Here is a 20,088-nt window from a genome sequence, read left to right on the forward strand (position 1 = left end):
AGTACCGTGACTCACGAGAAGGCAGTGCTGCTCTATTCGATTGCCACAGGGAAGAGTATGATGTGGGGGACATGATTTTAACGCATTAAGCTAGCAGCAAAACCGGGGCAAGGAAGTTAATGTTTCTCGCTATCATCAACAACTGGGGTCACGGTTCAGGATGCGTATCAATGCTCCAACTTTGGATTAGATTATTACAAGAAACACCTTGACCGAACAGAATCTGCCCAACCAAGAGAAGGGGGCGAAAAGGCAGAGAACAAGCCTTACACATCATCCAGCCCACCAAGTACAATACACAAAAAGAGATGATGCAGGAAATGATGGGCCTGATGAAATATATGAAGAGACGTCAGGATTGGATGATGGAGCGAATGAGGATGCATGAGTTACTGACAAATAGCTTCAAGGAGCTTATGTTAACACTTTAGCATACCAATGGTCGACTGGAACATCAGATGAGTGGATGGGTCCGAGGAAGACAAGGAAGAAGAGGGCTCCAAGGAAGATGAAGAAGAAGATTGAACCAGAGCACCTGTTTGTGTTTATTTTTGTTAATAGTTTTCATTTAATTTGTGTCCTGAAACATTAAACTTAGTTTATTTTGGTTTTGGTTTTGTTTATTTTGTTAGTTGTTTAGTTGTTGTTTTAATTGTTGTGTGTTAAAAGGACAAGATAGGTTGTATATTTTCAAGTTAGTGTGAATTGTGCTAAAATAAAGGACACCAAGTTTAATTGTTTTGACAGATTTTGGATGATGAAAAGTCCGAGACCGGGTGGTTCATTGTGGAGCGACAATTCATGGATTAACCAGGGAGCATTCTCGTAACTTTATTGTTTTATTATTCTCTATTCCTGATTTGTGCATATGGAACATTGGGGACAATGTCATGTTTAGTTTGGGGGTAGGGAATAGAATTAAAACCGAGTTTAAGGGTATTTGGCTGGAGACCAGTAACCGCCTTAAAAACTGCCTAGCAACACTTGGCGACCTCAAGTTTAACAACGCATGTACACCTTAAAATGACTTAAAAAAAAAAAAAAAAAAAAAAAAAAAAAAAAAAAAAAAAAAAAAAGGCAATGGCTAGAAACCAGTAACCGCCCTTAAAAACTGGCTAGCAGCACTTGGCGACCTCAGGGTTAACAATGCACGTACACCTTAAATTGATGGTTAAAAAAAAAAAAAAAAAATTCTTTTGTTTATTTTACTTTGTTGGTTCGTTTTTGCCGATGATGAATTGTATAAATCCATGATGAGAATAAGGCTGTTGAATTTTTTGTTGAGAAATGTTAAGCATTGCTTCAAGTTTATGTTTATTGATTGGATTTTGATTGAGGTTGCTGAGTGGTCAACTACCATTTTCATTTTCGGCATGCTTAGATTCATTTATGTGGTTAGGTAAAGTCTTGATAATGTTGGTGGACTCTAGAACCTAGTTGAGAAGTGCTTGAGGCGAAATTCTAGGATTAGACATGGTTGAGGAGATGATTTAGGCATTTTTCGAAACGTTTGAGTCTTTCTGCCAACCCATGAATGAAATTTTCCCTAGTCACCCTTTCGAGCCGTATGAATTTTATTGCTTATTTTTCTTGGAAAACAACAAATTTGTCAAATCCTTTACCTAAACACTTATCGTACCCCTTAGGAGAATTCGATCCTAGTGCAAAACAAAGAAGGGAAGAGGTGTACGAAAAGCAAAAGATAGTTTGGGGGTGAGAGAAGAAAAATGATGAAGAGGCCGAAAGAATAGTTTGGGGTTGAGAGAAAAGAATAAAAACAAAAGAGGGAGTCACCCTATTTTCAATTCAATGTTGCACCAAAAAAAAAAAAAAAAAAAAAAAAAAACCAATTCTGCCTAGTTTAAGGGTATACCGGCTAGAAACCAGAACCCGCCTTAAAAACTGCCTAGCAGTACTTGGCGACCTCGGGTATAACAACACCACGTACGCCTTAAACGAATCTCCCCCGCGTTTATGGTATCCTAAAATAAGAAAGGTATGCGTTTGAGGGCTGTGAATTAGTGGACATGTCGATTGGTGGTTGAGAAGGTATGGGTTTCGATATGATTTTAGTTTTGCTTTAGGACAACCGAGTTCTCTTACTTTGTTATTCCTATCCTTTTTATTGGAACCCACTACCCGAGCCTAACGTTATAAGCTTTTAAAGACCTTTTGATTCTCATCTGTGTTTAGTCCTCATTAGTGGAGAGTAGTTCGATATTTAGGCTTATGGAGTCTGCCACCATTTGATAAACTTTACAATTTTTGCATAAAATAATCCTGTAAGTTGGAATTTTGATTGAAGTGGGGATCACCTACTTGGTGGACCGATTGAGGAAGACAGTCGATGTAGCTTATAACTTCTTGGAGTGTTGAATATTTCCTGATAATAATTTTTCAACAATTTTTGAGACATGTGCAATTTCTAGGTAATCCTTTGTAGAGTTGAGTCTTGTTGGTTTTTGTTTTTCAGTATTGCTGTGTGTTTTGTGTTTTTGTTTTTGTTTGTTGTCTGCGTTTTTGTCAATTTTGTACTGTATGCCCGGGGACGAGCATATCTCTAGTTTGGGCGTAGTTGATAATCCGTGAATTATACACTTTTCATTATACCTTTTTGTCGGATTTCAGGTACTTTCTAGTGCATTTTGACCTGAATTGTTGCTTAATTCTTTACTTTTCGTATTTCAGGTTAAAATGGACATTTTGAGCAAATAAGGACAAAATTGGATATTTTTGACTCAGAAATTAGCGGATCTCAGAAGTTAGGAGAGTTCCGAAGCAGGATAAAGCATGATGAAGCTTGCTCCCAAGGGAGAGCACCGAGAATCGAAGAATCAAACGAAGAAGCAAGCAGAGTGGCAGTTCTGTAATTTCAGAACTCTTCAAGAAGCTTCGCCCCGGCGAAGGAATTGTCTTTGCCTCGGCGAAGTAAGCCAGGGACGAGCGTGTCTGCTTCACTCTTCGCCGCGGCGACAGTCATTATTTTCAGTTTTGTTAAACGCACAGTTTCGTTCTGTGCGTGTTTTGGCTGGGTTATTTGGACGAAGTATAAAAGAAAACCTTAGCCTTTTTCCCAGGGTCTTCATTTTGTTTTAGGGTTAGCTACTTTTGCAATTTTTCTGAGAAAAACTTTGAGCGATTTGGCTTGTTAAAGGGAGAAGATTCGATTTCTAACTAGAGGATTCATCTTTTGGGGAGATTTCTAATCTTTTATCTCAGTTTCATTATGTTGAACTTGTTTATTTCCGATTTTCGTTTTTGTATTATTGATTTAGTTATGAACTAATCTATTTTGGGTTAGGGTTTTGATGGTAGTTTGGATTTTAAATGGGTTAAGGGTTTGATTGTGTTATTTTCATATGAATATGCTTTGGTTGTGTGTTACTCTGATTTTTAATGCTGTATGTGATGAACATGGTGAGATTGAGAAATGAATCATGTTAGGCTTCTTGGGTAATCACCATTATAGTATTGGATGCTAGAGATAGATTCAAGAATTAATGAAATCATTATAGGATTCTTTTGCTTAATGAGTTTGGAATTATTAATATTCAATTTGTTGGGTGCGGAAGGTTAATAAGGATGAATAGGAAAATATAGCCCGAGAGGGTATGTTTAACATATTAGTGAGTTCGATTTACAACCATTGCGTATGAATGTGAATGTAGTGTAATTTTTAGGTTTAACCCATAAAAATCCAAATGAAGTCAAAACCCTACCCGTTTTACTTGAATTGATATTCCGTGTTTTCATATTGCTTTCTTAATTAAGTTTTAATCTTAGTTTAAAATTCATTGTTGTTTTTAATTAGAATTTGCTCCCACCAATCCAAAGAATTCGATTGCTTCAACTTGATAACATTAGGAAACTCATTGCTTTGCTTACAATCCTCGTGGAAACGATACTCTACTCATCATTATATTACTTGTGCGATTAGTATACTTGCTACATATTGCATGTTGTAGGAAACACGCATCAATAGTACCCTTGACGAACAACCTTGTTTGCAAGAGATCGTGCGACGGTGTGATTACCGCAAATCCCTTCATGAATTTCCCTCATGATGTAGTATGCTTCTTCGTTGGTTACACATCGAAGGAGAAGGGCACTAAATCCTCTCCTATACAGCTGGTCCCCGATGAGGGTGTAACAAGCAGATCTTGTTCGCAGAACCCTTGCCTCAACCTTGTAGTCAGGCAAGATCCCATCCTTGAGGTATTGGAAAATGGGAGTCATCCAGGAATCTGATTGTGTTACAGTCACGACCTGTTCGATCGGGCTGATACTTGAGGCCTCGACGAATCGAACAGGAATGTTATCCGGTGCTTCTGAGTCCAATGATGAGGCTATTCTTGCCAGGGCATCCGCCACAGAGTTGCTATCTCTGGGAATCTGAGTGATTTTGAAGTGCTTGAACGGCTCGAGTGCGGCCTTAACTTCTTTCAGATAACGGACCATGTTTTCTTCCTTGGCTTGGTATTCCCCCAAAATCTGGTTAACGACCAGCATGGAGTCGCTGTGGACGCTGATCGCAGTTGCACCCATTTCTTTGGCCAACCGCAACCCAGCGAGCAGAGCTTCATACTCGGCCTTATTGTTGGTCGCCTTGAATCCAAACCAAAGAATGCCATGAACGCGAGCCCCTTCGGGACTCAGAAGGAGAAGACCTACACCGGCCCTCTTTCTGTTCGATGATCCATCAACGTAGAGGCTCCAGGTCGACATATTTTGAGCAGTTTCCTGGATGGCTTCGCTAGGCTATTGCTCTGATTCACTTGGAAGATAGGAGAATTCTGAGATGAAGTCAGCAACTGCCTGTCCTTTGATAGTCGATCTTGGCTTATACTTCATATCGAACCAACTCAATTCTATGGCCTATTTAAGCAATTTACCCGATGTCTCTGGCTTCTAGAGGACCTGTCTGAGTGGGTAATTAGTCATCACATGGATAGTATCGGCGTGGAAGTAAGGTCGTAGCTTTCTGGAAGCGATCAGCAGGGCATAGGCTAATCGCTCTATTTCTGGATACCGCATCTCGGCATCTGTCAAATGCTTGCTTGCATAGTATACTGGCCATTGTACCTTTTCCTCTTCCCGAATTAGGGCTGCACTGACTGCGAACTGAGAGACGGACAGATACAGGAGCAGGATGTCTTGCGAAAAAGGCTTGGACAGGAGAGGTGGTTTCCCGAGGTGTTCTTTTATACTTTGGAACACCTGTTCGCACTCAAGAGTCCACTCGAACTTCTTGTTGGCCTTCAGAACATTGAAGAACGGTAAGCAACGATCCGTTAGCCTCGATATGAAGCGACTTAGTGCCGCTATTCGCCCATTAAGACTCATGACCTATTTTTTTCTGATCGGACTTTCCATATCGAGCAGAGCTTGAATTTTCTCGGGGTTGATTTCTATCCCCTGCTGGTTAACCATGTATCCTAGGAATTTTCCTGACGATACTCCGAACAAACACTTGAGAGGATTCAGTTTCATTCTGTACAGTCGGAGGATATCAAACATCTCAGCGAGATGCGCAATGTGATCTGAAGCGACATGGGATTTGACCAGCATGTCATCCATATAGACCTCCATTGTTTTTCCGATCTGGTCGAAGAACATCTGGTTAACCAATCGCTGGTAGGTCGGACCAGTATTTTTGAGGCCGAAGGGCATAACTTTGTAGCAATACAGCCCCCGATCTGTAATAAAAGACGTATGCTCTTCGTCTGGCCCGTACATCAGAATTTGATTATATCCCGAGTATGCGTCCATAAAACTTAGCAGTCCGTGCCTCGAGGTGGCTTCCACGAGTTGGTCAATTCTTGGCAGAGGGAAGCTGTCTTTAGGACAGGCCTTGTTGAGGTCGCTGAAGTCGACACAGGTTCGCCACTTGCCATTGGGCTTCTTTACCAGAATTGGGTTAGCAACCGAGGTTGGGTAGAGTGCCTCTCGGATGGACCCGTTTCGGAGGAGGTTGTCCACCTCTAATTTTAAGGCGGCATATCGCTCCGAATCCATTGCTCTTCTTTTCTGGCGAACTAGCTTGGCTTCGCTGTCGATGTTTAATGCATGACAAATGATGTCCGGGCTGATCTCGACCATATCTACGTGTGACCAGGCAAACACATCGATATTTTCTTTCAAGAAACTGATCAGCTCGGAGGCGAACTGGGGGATGAGACTACTCATAATCCTTAACACTCAGCTGGGCTCCTTCAGGTCGACCGACACTTCGGACAAATCCCTAACTGGGCCACTGGAAGGGCTTTCTTGAATTCGAGGATCCATATTATCCTCTACTGGGCCAAGCTGTGGCTCGATCTGGCTAATCGCCATAGCCTGTCGGGGAATACCTCGCGAAATGCCCTTCCTTTTACACGCCATCTGCGCCGCTTTTATGTAGCAGTCGCGAGATGCGCTTTGCAATCCGCTTACTTCCCCTATCCCCGTCGGGGTGGGGAACTTCATCTTGAGATGGTATATGGAAGTGACTGCCTTGAAGTTTCTCAGTAGAGGTCGCCCCAAGATTTCATTGAAGGCAGATGGGCAATCCACGACCAAGAATTCAGTAACCTTAGTCACTTCGTCATAGTCACCCAGCGTGATCAGAAGTTGGATCGTTCCTTTCGGGATCAGGTGGTCCCCTGTAAAGCCGTAAAGAGGGATCAAGGTAGGCTTTAGGTCGGCCTCGTCCAAGTTCATTCTTTCGAAAGCGGTCTAGAACAGAATGTTCACAGCGCTTCCGTTGTCCACTAGCATTCTGCGGACATTATGGTGCCCTATGAGGGGCATGATCACAAGGGCGTCATCGTGAGGATGATGCAAACGGGCTGCCTCCTTCTGGTAGAAGGTGATCAGCTCCTCCTTGCGAACCTTTTGTGGTTGCTGCGATGTGTTTATCACCCTGATTGGGTCGTGATGAGCTTTGCGAGCATATCTTTCTTGGGCACCTCGTGTGTTTCCCGAGAGGTGTGGCCCTCCAAAGATTATGTTTACACTACTATACCCTTTGTGATCATAACGCTTTTTCCCTTGCTCCCCTTGGCTCTTCTCTTATGCAGGAGCGGAGTCGTCAATATACTCCTTGAAGTGCCTTTTCTTGATGAGCTCTTCGATTGCTTGTTTTAGAGCTCGGCACTCATCAGTGTGATGTCCGTTGTCCTAATGGAAGCGACAGTATTTTTTATTATTTCTGGCTGTCGCAGGAGTTTTCATGGGCTCGGGCTCCCCGAGTAGACTGGCTTCCTCGGATTTATCAAGAATGGCTGATACAAACGCATTTAGTAGAGTATATTGGTTTCTGTCGCGATCGCGACGAGGAATAGGAGCATAAGACTTTCCCTTTTCGCTGATCGTCAGCGTCCCCTCTGCGATAAGCTCTTCTACTTTCACCCCGACCAGACGTACTGCTTGAAGCACCGGGTCACGACAGCGGAGTGCCACCAATGAATTTTCTATCCGGAGGTACTTCTTCGCAATGTTATAGAATCCTGTGAGGGAAACATAGTCCTTGGCCTGTAATTCTTTCCATAGGTCGGTTTGTGGACGAACTTCGGCTATGATAAGAGTCCGAACAGACTCTTCGGGAGTATGAGCCACCTTGTTGAGTTCTCTGTGGAAACGGTCAATGTAGGACTGGAGGTATTCATCCCTTTCTTGCCTTCTATTGCTGAGGTAGCTCAAAGGCATCGAAAACTTTCGATTCGCTTGAAAATGCCTCAGGAACGTCACGCTCATCTGAGGCCACGAACTGATTGATCCCGCTGGGAGCAACCTGAACCACCGTTTGGCATGGGATGTCAACGTCACTGCCAAACAGCGGTATTTTGCTAAATCTGAGAACTGGTGAAGCTCCATCAGGTCGTTAAATTCATATAAATGATCCTGCAGATCGGAATTTCCATCAAACGCCTGCATGTCGGGCATCCTGAATCCTGGTGGGAGTGGAGCGGCTAACAATTCGGGAGAGAAGGGGGACGCAAATGCGACCTGCCCCTGCTCATTTTGTTGAGCCCTTAGTTTGTCTAGAGCTCGCTGCAGCTCCTCAATTTGCAGTAATGGAGCTGCTTGGGGGTTGCTTTCACCAATGCGAGTTCGATTTTCGCGGTTACGATTGAGGAATGTCTAGAGGTCAAGTTCCTCTTCGCCTCGACCGGCGGTTCCAGCCACTCTCGACACACGCTGGCTAGAGGCATGTGATGGCGATGAAAGGTGTGGCGTATTTCACGACCTTCGCGGGTGTAAGAATCGCCCCGCGAAGTGTGGGACCCTCTCGTACAGTGATGATCAGGATTGTTTTGCTGGCGGTGATAAGAATCACCCCGTCCAACACTTTTATGGGTGTGTACTTGTGACGTGGCATGGGACAGCTCAGGCTGCGTCTTTTCACCGAGTCTCAATGAGACTGGTATTCTATTTGGGATGCGGTCGGTGTTTACTGGCCCTTTGGAGCCCATGGGCTTGTTTTTTGTCACTTGCTTACACTTTCGTCTACGCGCTACATTGCTCGCGGCACGGGCTATTTCCCTTTGCCGCGCTTGCTCGCGACCTGCAGGCCTTTTTGGCGGTTGCACCGTCGCAGTTGACTTGGATGGCACGCCTTGGTCCAAACAGTCCAACCTTCGATTGCCCGTCTGGAGAGTATTATCAAACCTCTCCAGGTAGCTTCTTATATCGGGGTCAAGCTGTGAACTTGACATGATATCTCCTACAACATTTTGCGGGGCTGAAGGTTTTTTGGAAGAAGTGTCCCCCTGAACTTGGGGGAGCCCCTCAGGTTGGTTTGCTCAGGTTCTGGTTGGTGGGTCATTTGTTGTTGTAGGACCGGTAAGTTGGAGATTCTCCTGATGAAGGATGAACACTAAATCAGCCCTCCTTCTAGCGCCAAACTGTTGATGCGTGATTTTTACACCAACGAAACGTACGTGTGAAATGTTGAGCTGGCCCAAAGGACACACGTGAATGTAAAGGAAAATGATAGTAAATGCAATGAGGACAGTTTTTAAAGTGGTTCGGATGCTAAGATAGCAAGTCCTACATCCACTGATGCTTATATTGATGATAAGGGTCAGGTTGCTTTTAGCTGACTAACTTTGTAATGATATTACAAGGTATCAAATGCTAAGAATTCTAGGGAGAGAGAGAGAGTAGTCAATCAAGTGTAAAAATGTGCGAATCCCCTTTAATGAGAGAGGAGCTCCCAATTTATAGTGGGATGCATTGATTCAATGATCACTAAATCTGTAAGTTTGTGGGATTACCCGTGCAAATCCTTCTTTATGTCACATTGCCCACCTTCCAGAGTGATTTGCGCGATTTAGAGCAAAGATTGGACACGTGGGATCACCACAGCTTCTGGCTGGCCTGACGCACACCCACTATTCTGACGGAAGTAGGCTGTGATTGTACCCATGATCTGACTCTTGTAGGCTGATTGGACCTGACGTCAGCCCTTATATTTTTTAGGCATAAGAACATTAAAAAAAGGAACCTTAGAATGCTTGTTAACCAAGTGTCCTTAACTTTACTGCTTCCGAAAATTTTACAAAATCTAATTTTTACTCAATAACAAGAATAATAATATGATAACTCTCTTAAATACTACTAATTTCATATACTTTATTTTTTTAATTTTTTAAAAGAAGAAAAAAAGCAAGAAGAATCTAATGTTACGTACCACTTAAAAGAGGGGGAAAAAAAAGTAAATAAAAACTTTACTATCGCGAGTCAATAAACAAAAAAGAAAAAAAGAAAATCATAAGTCGGTCAAGTCTTTAGAAAGAAGCATTAAAAGAAAAAGAAGAATAAAATAAAATAAAATAAAAAAGAAAAAGAAATGATACCAACTTTAATAAAAATCAACGCGTAGTGTACACAGTAATAAAACAGAAAACAAAAACAAAATACAAGCAATAGCAATTTACATCATCACCAGTAGTCTTCTTCTTCCGCATCACGCGGCATCTCTTTTTCATAAAGACTTCCCTCTAATCTCTCCCCCTCCCCATCTCTCTCTCTCTATATCCTTAAACACCAACTACCCTTTTTTTCCATTTTTTTCATTACACACAAAACAGCTCATAAACTACTTTACTCTTTTACGAATCATAATAAATACAGAACACGTTCCTCCGACGAGGAGTATGATGATGTTACGGTCGTGCTACAGGTGTTTAGGGAGGCGTGGTGGTGGTAGTGATGGGTTGTTGTGGCACTCGGACTTGAAGCCGCACGCGTCTGGGGATTACTCGATCGCGGTGGTTCAGGCAAACTCTAATCTTGAAGACCAGAGCCAAGTGTTCACGTCTCCTTCTGCCACTTATATTGGTGTTTATGATGGACATGGTGGTCCTGAGGCTTCTAGATTTGTTAATAAGCATCTTTTTCCTTTTTTGCATAGTGAGTTTTATTGGACACTTTTTGAGTTTTTCCTTTGATTTGGTAGTGCATGTGTGTGTATTTTGATGTGTTTGTGTGTGCTTTTTGTGAATATCTGATGTGTTGAATGACGGGCTGATTTCAAAATTTCATCTTTCTCTTTGAATTTTGTATTATGTGTTGGTTGCTTTGCACTTTGTATAGGGGTGTTTTTTTTTTTTTTTTTTTAAATTTATTTGTTGGTAAAAGGGGACGTTACAGTTGAATTCTAATTTCTGATCAACCGGTGGCAGAAAGTTACTGGAGAATTGGATTTTTAGTTTTCTCTCTTTGTTTGTTTTACTAACTTGGTTTGAATTTTAGAAGATTTGGGGAAGGATTTGTGAATGCTTTTGTTGATCCCAGAAAAGATTAGGCTTTATTTAACTCAATATAATACAAGTGTTTGCTTAATTAAGTTAGGGATTCCTTTTTATTTTTGTTTATTGAATTTATGGAAACAAATAGAATTAGTTTTTGCATGCAGCAGAACTGAGAAAATTTATTAAGAAATGAAAGAATCTACACTTTGGCACCATCGGGTTGTTGTTGTTGTTTTTGTTTTTAAATCATAAATTACAAATAGTGTCATTTTTTCTGGAGAAAAAAAATTTAATGATGTTATTGCTCTGAAGTAACAGACTATCTTCTCATACTAAATTTTTATGCTTCAAATGCAGAATTTGCAATGGAACAAGGAGGATTGTCAGCAGAAGTGATAAAGAAGGCATTTCACGCTACTGAAGAGGAATTTTTGCGTTTAGTTAAGCGTGTATTGCCTGTAAGGCCACAAATTGCTTCAGTTGGATCTTGTTGTCTGCTGGGAGCAATTTCAAATGATGTATTGTATGTGGCAAATCTTGGTGATTCTAGAGCAGTTCTTGGTCGGAGAGTTTCAGTTGACAGCAAACACAAGGTGAAGGTGGCAGCTGAACGGTTGTCAACTGATCATAATGTTGCAGTGGAGGAGGTGAGAAAGGAAGTTGAGGCTCTTCACCCTGACGATTCACATATTGTGGTTTATACTCGTGGAGTTTGGAGGATAAAGGGAATAATTCAGGTATAATGAACTTCTTGTTCTCAGTTTGTTTGCTTATCTTATATGTTGGTTGCTGAGGTCTGAGTGAAAAAGTTTTGTTAGGTAAGAATTATTTGTACTAGGAACTGTAAGTATATGGTTTTCGGCGGTTTCAGAATCAATCTGTTTTTATTTTCCCTTGATTTTTTTTATTTAATTTTTTTTCTGGCAGGGTTCTCTATGATAATTTGCATTTAATAATACTCCTTACTTTTGATATTTCAATATTCTGAAATATTTATTCGATGGAGTGTTTTGATTAAAGGTATCAAAGTACTTTTCCACTAGAAAAACTCTATCTAATGACATTATGACGGAGTGTTTTGATTAAAGGTATCAAAGTACTTTTCCACTAGAAAAACTCTATCTAATGACATTATGATGTTGTTATTATATCCATCATTTACTAGTTTTTGTCTTAACACCACCTGCATTGAATTCAAATTTCTTGCAGTTTTGGTTAAAAGATTGCCAAGTTAATCGTGAAAAATTTGTTTTCTATTGTGAGAAATAGTTAAGGGAAGTTGCACACTTGCATCTTTTGTTTTTTGATAAATAGGACATGCTGTTGTTTCCTCTGTTTAATCTGGTGAATTGAATAGGAATTTCTATCTCCAAAAGTAAAAATGTTAAAAGAAAAATTGCTCGAACAGAGTCTTACTCTGACAAAAAAGATCAGTCTGCATATTATGCATAATTATGGAAGATTAATACGTGGTTTAATGTTAGTGGCATGCTCCTTCTTGGATGCCATTGACAAGACAACTGCTTTCATATATGAAATACCTATTACTTCTTTTTGGCTTCCTTTTGCTTTTTGTAAAGGTTTCTGTATATATTGTGATGTGCTGGGGTCAAAGTTGTTAGAGAAAGGGGTTATATCTTCCATGGTCACCAGGAATCTTATGCTCTGGTCTTCTACCATCTCAGGCAGCTAAGTGAAAGTACTATGTACTATATGCTTGAGATATACATGGAGATCCCTCAAGCATAATGCGGAAGCGTATGTAACTACTGGGATTCTTTTTGTTTTTCCTTTTCTGATATGCTCCATTTAAGTTTGCGGCTCCTGGAACTGTAGAAATTTAACTGAGCGTTATTCTTTGTATGGTGGTTACTTATCCTCCAGTGGGCTTGCCCTTGATTCAAAATCTGAAATTATGAGATGAAAGTAGCTTACTTAACATTTTTTATTTATTTATTTTTTTTTTTAACTTATAGGTTTCCAGATCAATCGGTGACGTCTACTTGAAGAAACCTGAGTTTTACAGAGACCCAATTTTTCAGCAATTTGGAAACCCTATTCCTCTGAAACGACCTGCAATGACAGCTGAACCCTCAGTTCTTAGTAGAAAGCTTAGGCCACAAGACTTATTTCTGATATTTGCATCAGATGGCCTTTGGGAGCAGTTAAGTGATGAAGCAGCAGTGGAGATTGTTTTCAAAAACCCAAGAAATGTGAGTGCTCACCTTCGATTTTTTGATATTTTATTGCTTTTTTCTTACTGTTTTTGTTCTTTATACTTTTTGATTCCTTGTCTATTATTTCATCTTAGACAATTAGTCTCAATCTATCTTTGCCGTGGGCTTGATTGAACTGAAATGGTTCAGCAGATAGACCTTGTTAGAAATTTGTCTGAAAGCAAACAAATAGATAGAATTTTCATAATGGTTTTTCTGTTTTGTTTGTTCTTTCAGGGAATTGCTAAGAGATTGGTTAGAGCTGCCCTTCACGAAGCTGCAAAGAAAAGAGAGATGAGATACGATGACATAAAGAATATTGAAAAGGGAATAAGGCGTCATTTTCATGACGATATCACTGTGGTTGTAATTTATCTCGATCATCACAAAAACTCGTTAGGTGGTGGCAGATTTAAGCCCAATGCTATCGGCTGCATTAGTGCACCTGTTGACATCTATTCCCTAAATGCGGATGAAGCAGAAGAGGATCTATTTAATCCGGTTTCCTGAATAAATAAGTAAACTTGTCAAGGTTTGAAGTGCTAACATTTAGAATAAGTTTATTGATAGTATTTGAAAGTATACATGGAAGGTATACAGATGGTGGACAGTTTGTGTAGATATTGTCACTGTTGATTGGTAGATGAAGACGATGCACAGATGGAGAAACAAGCTGCAATAGATTTTTCCAAGTGAAGATCTAACCCCCCATTGCCCCTTGTTTAGTTGTTTTATTTGTTTAATTATTGATTTTGTCTTGTTCAAAATTGAGAATATTGAATTCCAGAAATCTTACAATCAAGTTTTGTAATCTTTTTTTGCTTCGTATACTTCATATATATTACAGAGATTTGCTCTCTTCAACCATCTACAATCACTTTTACTGAGTTGAAATTGAAAGTTGATTATTGGCCAGTTGAGATCTTTCAAGTAAATTAACTTTTTCGTGGTTTGAAGATGTTCCAAACAAGTGGGAATCAAGCATAAAGAAAAGAAATTGCAATTGAAATGACAACACTTTCAAGTGTGGGGAGCATACCTGTCTTTTGTGCGTTTGAAATGTCAATATGTAGAAGCTTTACTCCACCAGTGCACAGGAAAAGGATTGGCAGCTGGTGTGGTGGGTTATTATTTTCCTTTGCCCAATCTTTACCTTGTTGAATTTATCAACTAACAACTCCACAATTTATTAAGTTTTAATTCCTTATGACGGAAGCTCCACTAAACTCAAATACAAATACAAATAAATAGATATGCAAATACTATATGATGTGTTGATCATACTTATAATGTAATTATTTGACTTAAAGAACTTAGACAAGTTTACAAGAACAAGAAATATTTTAAGATATTCTAATACGGGTGGTCACTGAAGTTTTAACTTGGTTGATAGTTTCAAGATTCCGATGGATTAGTTGAGATGCAGACAAACTAGCTTGGACATCTCGATAACATAACATGTGTGTGTGTGTGTGGTCACTAAAGTTTTAACCTGGTTGGCAATTTCAGGATTCCGAAAAATAATTGAAGTGCGGACAAATTGGTTTGGACACCCAATCATAGTATATATATATATATATATATATATATATATAGTATATAATGAAGGATATGAGTTTAGCATTCCTCTTATTTATTAGTGTTATAATAACCGGATATGTAAAATTTTCAATGACATAATATATATTCTCTAAGAATTTTTTAAATAAAAACATGACATTTTGAGAATTAAAATTAATAAAGTTGGTTATATAAGATAATATTTCAATAGTTTTCCCCCGAATTAAAAGTCTTCTTTCCTTTAGTTCATCTATTTTATGGGGGCGTTTATTAAAACAACCTCTCAAGTTGATTTAATTAAAAGGCTATCAAGTTTAAAGTTAACTAAATAGCCATATTATTGATTAAGGATAATTAAACTTGTTAGTCTTAATTAGGATTAAAGAAGTATTATGTAATCTTTTAAAAATTATACTATATTCCACAAAACCAAAATTCTTGCAAACAAACCCAAACACTTCTTCTTCTCCCGCCATTAACACATCTCCACCTTGTGTGTTTTCTTCTTAGCTTCGTCTACATCTTCTTTTTTTCTTCCTCTACATTCTTTCTTCCTCATCTCTATCTTCTGTCCTCCGCCATAACACTTCTTCTCCTCCGCCATTAAATTTCTTCTTCCTCCGCCATTAACATCTTCTCCGCCAAAGATCCCCCTCCTCCTCCTCCTGACATTTCGTGTAAGTATGTGTACTTCTTTACATTTATATTTAGATTTACAAAGATTTAATAATGGATGGCGTTTGGGTTATGATTTTGATTTAGTTGTTTAGGTGTGGGTTGTGTTTGACGTAATACAAGTTAAAAGGAGTGAAATTTGTTGAAAATTTGTTATGGGTATAATGGATCGATTGTAGGTGGAATGATGAAAATGTGTTCTGGTACGATGGATCACTTAGCGATCTGGTGTATCGCTTAAGCAATCTGGTAGGTCTGGTAATGCAGCAGATAGATCGTTTAAGCGATCAGGTATGTGGCATAGATCGCTTAAGCGATCTGGTAAAAGTGGTGTATGGGAGCAGATCGCTTAAGCGATCAGTAAATGAAATAAGATCGCTAAGCAATACAGCAAACCATAAAGCAACTGTGCAGATTCTTTTTTAAAATATTTGAACCCTTAGAAAGCATTTAAGAATTTTTTTCTTGCATTACAGGTAGTTGGCTCTATTATCACCATGGGACAAGTTGTTTTGGGTGTTGAATATTTTGGTGAGTGGGTGGAGGAAGAAAGTAGCTAGAAGTGGATTGGGAAGAGCAAAGAAGTTATACCAATTGCTGTGAGCACAGAGGTTAGTTTTGATGAGTTGTTTGATGAAATAATTAGAAGAGGTAATTTGAGTTGCTCGCGTAGTGATATAGTTGTGAAGTATGTTTTAAGCAAAGTTCCTGAACATTATAAGGTACCTCCTGCTATATTAAAGTTGGACGAAAGTGTGAAGTTATATATGATTGATATAGCCAATAATGATTCGAGGCCGATTTTAAGGGTTTCTTTTGTAAAAAAACCGTTGGAAGTTGGTTCAGAGAAAGGGGATAACGAGGAAATAGACAGAGATTTGCCTGGTTTTAATTTGAACTACGAGGCCATTGATTTGTTAGTTGAAAAATCAAGAGTAGACAGTGAATGGGGTAGTGAGGAGGACACTGTAGAAGAGGTTGGGGATGGGGGACAGAATGAAAATGTTGAGGAGGAGGACCCCTTACATGTTCCCATAGATGTAGAGATTCCTTTAAATACAGATTATACAGACGGCGTATATTGTGAGGAAGAGAACACTATGGTCATTTATGCAGGTTCAGAGGGGGCAATTGGAGGTAGTAATGAATCAGCTCATGTTTTTACGGATGGATTGGAGTTGCGCATAAGGTATTTATTTGACAACAAACAGGAAGTGGTGAGGAAGCTAAAACTTGTTGTCGTGAAAGGTAATTTTGAGTTCATCACCAAAAAGTCAAATTCATTGGCTATAACGGTTGCATGTCGTGACCGAAAGTGCAAGTGGTGGGTTTATTGTAAAAGGTTGGTGGAGTTGGAAAAATTTCTTCTTAGCACATATACCCGTGAGCACACATGTGGTTTGGGGCATATTTCAGGTGAGCATCGACAAGCGTCCATTGATGTTATTGGACAATTTGTCAAAAGTCGGTTCGTTGAAGGGAAAGGTCCATCTCCTAAAGACATTCAGAGACTTGTGTGCACAGAGTTGGGATGTGCTGTTAGTTACTGGAAATGTTGGAAAGGGAGACAACATGCACAAGATTTTGTGAGGGGCACACTGGAGCACGGGTACACAGTATTATAAGCGTACCGTTATATGCTTGAGTTGACAAACCAAGGTAGTAAGACGGCTTTGAAGTGGGACAGGAATATGCTGTTTAAATATTTTTTTTGTTGTTTACGGTTCTGTTATAAGGGGTTTTGTAAACATGAGAAATGTGTTGGCTGTTGATGGTTGCTTTCTGATAGGAAAGTATGGAGGTACATTGTTGGTGGCCATTGCACAAGATAGCGAGAATCACACATATCCTGTTACATAGTGTGTGGTTGACTTTGAGAATGAGGAGTCGTGGACTTGGTTTTTTCAGCAGTTACGTACGATAGTGCCTGACAGTGACGAGTTGTGCATAATATCCGATAGGCACAACTCTATAAAGAAGGGGATTGCCACTATTTACCGTCAAGCACATCATGGATTCTGTATGAGGCACCTTGGTGAGAACATAAAACAAAAGTTTAAGTGTACTGGCCTCCTTCAGACATACTACATGGTAGCAAAAGCTTATTAGGTTGATGAGTTCGAGTAGCATTTCCAGCAAATCCGAATCAAGGATGTTAGAGTTGCTAAGTATCTTGAGCATGATGTTGGTTTCGAGCGATGGAGTAGAGCTTACTTTCCTGGAAGAAGGTTTGATGTCATGACCACGAACATAGCTGAGTCCATAAATTCGAAGTTGTTAATAGAAAGAGAGTTTCCAATAGTTGCACTTTTTGATGCAATCCAGAGGACATTGTTACGGTGGTTCCATGAGCGTTGTACGGAGTCAGATAATTTTACTACAACCCTTGTTCTGTCAGCTGAAAAATTATTGCGAGAACGTATGGAATTGTCAAATGCACTGTTTGCCTATCCTTTTAATGCTCAAGAGTTCACTGTGCATGGCTATGATCCGAATGCCCTAGTTAACCTTGTTAGAAAAACTTGCAGCTATAAAGTGTTTGACATTCAACGTTTACCTTGTCCTCATGTACTAGCAGCACTGAAACACCAACGGAAGCCGGATTTTGGTTCGAGAATTTACATGGAACTTTGCTCCCCTCTCTATATGACAGATCACTACATGCTAGCTTATTCAGAAACGATATATCCGGTGCCTCTAGAAGAGCAGTGGCTAGTGCCGCCAGAGATGGCTGACATTATCATTCAGCCGCCATTCAAGAAGATAGCAGAGGGGAGAAAAAGAGTTAAGCGTATTCCATCAGCCTTTGAGGTTCCCTGGAAGATGAATAAGTGCTCAATTTGCAAGCAACCTGGCCACAAGAGAAGCAATTGCCAGAAGTAATCACATGCAGATCCAGATAATTAGGTTCGAAGAAGGATGAAATTCAGGGAGTTGCGAAGGCCAACCGTTGATGAGTTATTGTTTTCAATTATTGATGTTTTAAATTTTATTGTTACCTTTAATAAATCATTCTTTATATTTAGTATTCTTATTACATGGTCTAAATATTTGTTGGTAATTTTAGTTTGGGATTAGGTTGTCAAATTGAGGAGAAAGTATGAAATTAATACGTGTTGGTAATTTTAGTTTGTCAAAATTCATAAGAAAAGCTGGAAAAGTATATATTGCCCATGATCACTTAAGCGACTAAGTGTATCGCTTAAGTAACAAAGGATTTTTAAAACCGAATCGCTTAAGCGATATCATGGATCGCTTAAGCGATCGTGCACCTGGACAGATTGATTCTGCCCATCAAATGATCGCTTAAGCGATCCACGATCGCTTAATTGACCAAGTGAAAAAGACAAGAATCGCTTAAGCAATATCACGGATCGCTTAAGCGACACGCACCTGGGCAGATTTGCTTCTGGCAATCACATGATCGCTTAAGCGATATCAAAGATCGCTTAATCGACCAAGTGAAAAAGACAAGAATCGCTTAAGCGATATCACAGATCGCTTAAGCGATCATGCACCTGGGCAGATTTGCTTCTGCAAATCACACGATCGCTTAAGCGATATCGCAGATTGCTTAAGCGATTCTTATGCAAATGGTTTTAAAATTTAATAGATACACCTCCACCTATCCAAGGTGCCAGATTCCGGCCACCACCATCAGAATCTTACCAAGAAAGGGCATTACGACACACAGTGGTCGGATCTAGTGGATAGGGCCTCTATATGGCCTTTTCCGGGTAGATCAACCATAGATGTGGCCTGAAAAGGCCAGACGACGGCCAGATCTGGCCGTAGACGAATAGAAAAGTCCACATTTGGCCATCTACGACAGCCAAATATATGGTAGTCGTTGTCAGCCAACGATGCCCAAGATTTGGCCGTCGTTGACCGTCAACGTCAGCCATTTCTTTGAAAGTCAATGACGGCCAGATATGACCTTTTCTGGCCAGATCCACCGTGGATCTGGTCGAAAAAGGTCACAACTGGCCACTACCGGCCATTTTCGGTCGTTTGTTGCTGTCGGCGATAGTTGGAATTTGGGAAGTTGGGTGGGTGGGGGTGTTTTTGTTAATTTTTAAACTTTTTCTTCGGTATTAATGAAATTAATTTACTTAATGGGTCTAAAATTAATTAAAAATATACTAATATTTCCTAAATAATTAAACAAAGAAATATAAAAATATACTGAACGAATCGTAAACTCCATATGTTTAGCATAGACGTAAACATTCTACACCTTATATGTTTCATACTGACGTAAAAGAACTATATGTTTAATATAAATATAATAACGATCAAGGTCCACTGAACGAATATTAAACCCTATATGTTTAGCATAGATGTAAACATTCTACACCTTATATGTTTCATACTAACGTAAAAGAACTATATGTTTAATATAAATATAATAACGGTCAAGGTCCACTGAACGAATTGTAAACCCTATGTTTAGCATAGATGTAAACATTCTATACCTTATATGTTTCATACTGACGTAAAAGAACTATATGTTTAATATAAATATAATAACGGTCATAGTCCACTGAACGAATCGTAAACCCTATATGTTTAGTATAGCGTTAATCGCTTAACCGATGCTCTGAAATACAATAAATAATATCCGAATACATAGGATCGCTTAAGCGATTCTTTACTTTTACTCTGGTCACTTAATCGATCCGTCTGTATCGCTTAAGCGATTCTTTGCTTTTACTCCTGGTCGCTTAAGCAATCGGTAATCGCTTAAGTGATCTAGTCCGTGACAGATGCCCAGATCGAAAATTGCTTAAGCGATCCATTTGTATCGCTTAAGAGATTTTCGTAAAAGACTCTTGGTTGCTTAAGCAATCCATTTGTATCGCTTAAGCGATTTTCGTAAAAGACTCTTGGTCGCTTAAGCG

At 39.7% G+C, this 20,088-nt stretch overlaps 1 protein-coding gene across 1 annotated transcript; it reads left to right on the forward strand.

Annotated features, from left to right (window-relative positions):
* The first annotated feature begins 9,940 nt into the window (after positions 1 to 9,940).
* LOC116119372 (probable protein phosphatase 2C 63) lies at positions 9,941 to 13,766 on the forward strand. The gene is made up of 4 exons (XM_031405310.1): positions 9,941 to 10,395; positions 11,094 to 11,473; positions 12,713 to 12,949; positions 13,190 to 13,766. The coding sequence occupies exons 1-4, from the start codon at positions 10,140 to 10,142 to the stop codon at positions 13,460 to 13,462; spliced, it is 1,146 nt and encodes a 381-aa protein (XP_031261170.1). The 5' UTR covers positions 9,941 to 10,139; the 3' UTR covers positions 13,463 to 13,766.
* The last annotated feature ends 6,322 nt before the right edge of the window (positions 13,767 to 20,088 follow it).

The sequence above is a fragment of the Pistacia vera genome, unplaced genomic scaffold (assembly GCF_008641045.1).
Source record: "Pistacia vera cultivar Batoury unplaced genomic scaffold, PisVer_v2 Contig886, whole genome shotgun sequence".
NCBI lineage: Eukaryota > Viridiplantae > Streptophyta > Magnoliopsida > Sapindales > Anacardiaceae > Pistacia > Pistacia vera.

Coding starts and splice junctions, on each gene's coding strand:
- LOC116119372 (XM_031405310.1), top strand. CDS start 10,140: ATGATGATGTTACGGTCGTGCTACAGGTGTTTAGGGAGGCGTGGTGGT. Junction 10,396..11,093: donor TCTTTTTCCTTTTTTGCATA/GTGAGTTTTATT, acceptor CTTCAAATGCAG/AATTTGCAATGGAACAAGGA. Junction 12,950..13,189: donor TTTTCAAAAACCCAAGAAAT/GTGAGTGCTCAC, acceptor TTGTTCTTTCAG/GGAATTGCTAAGAGATTGGT.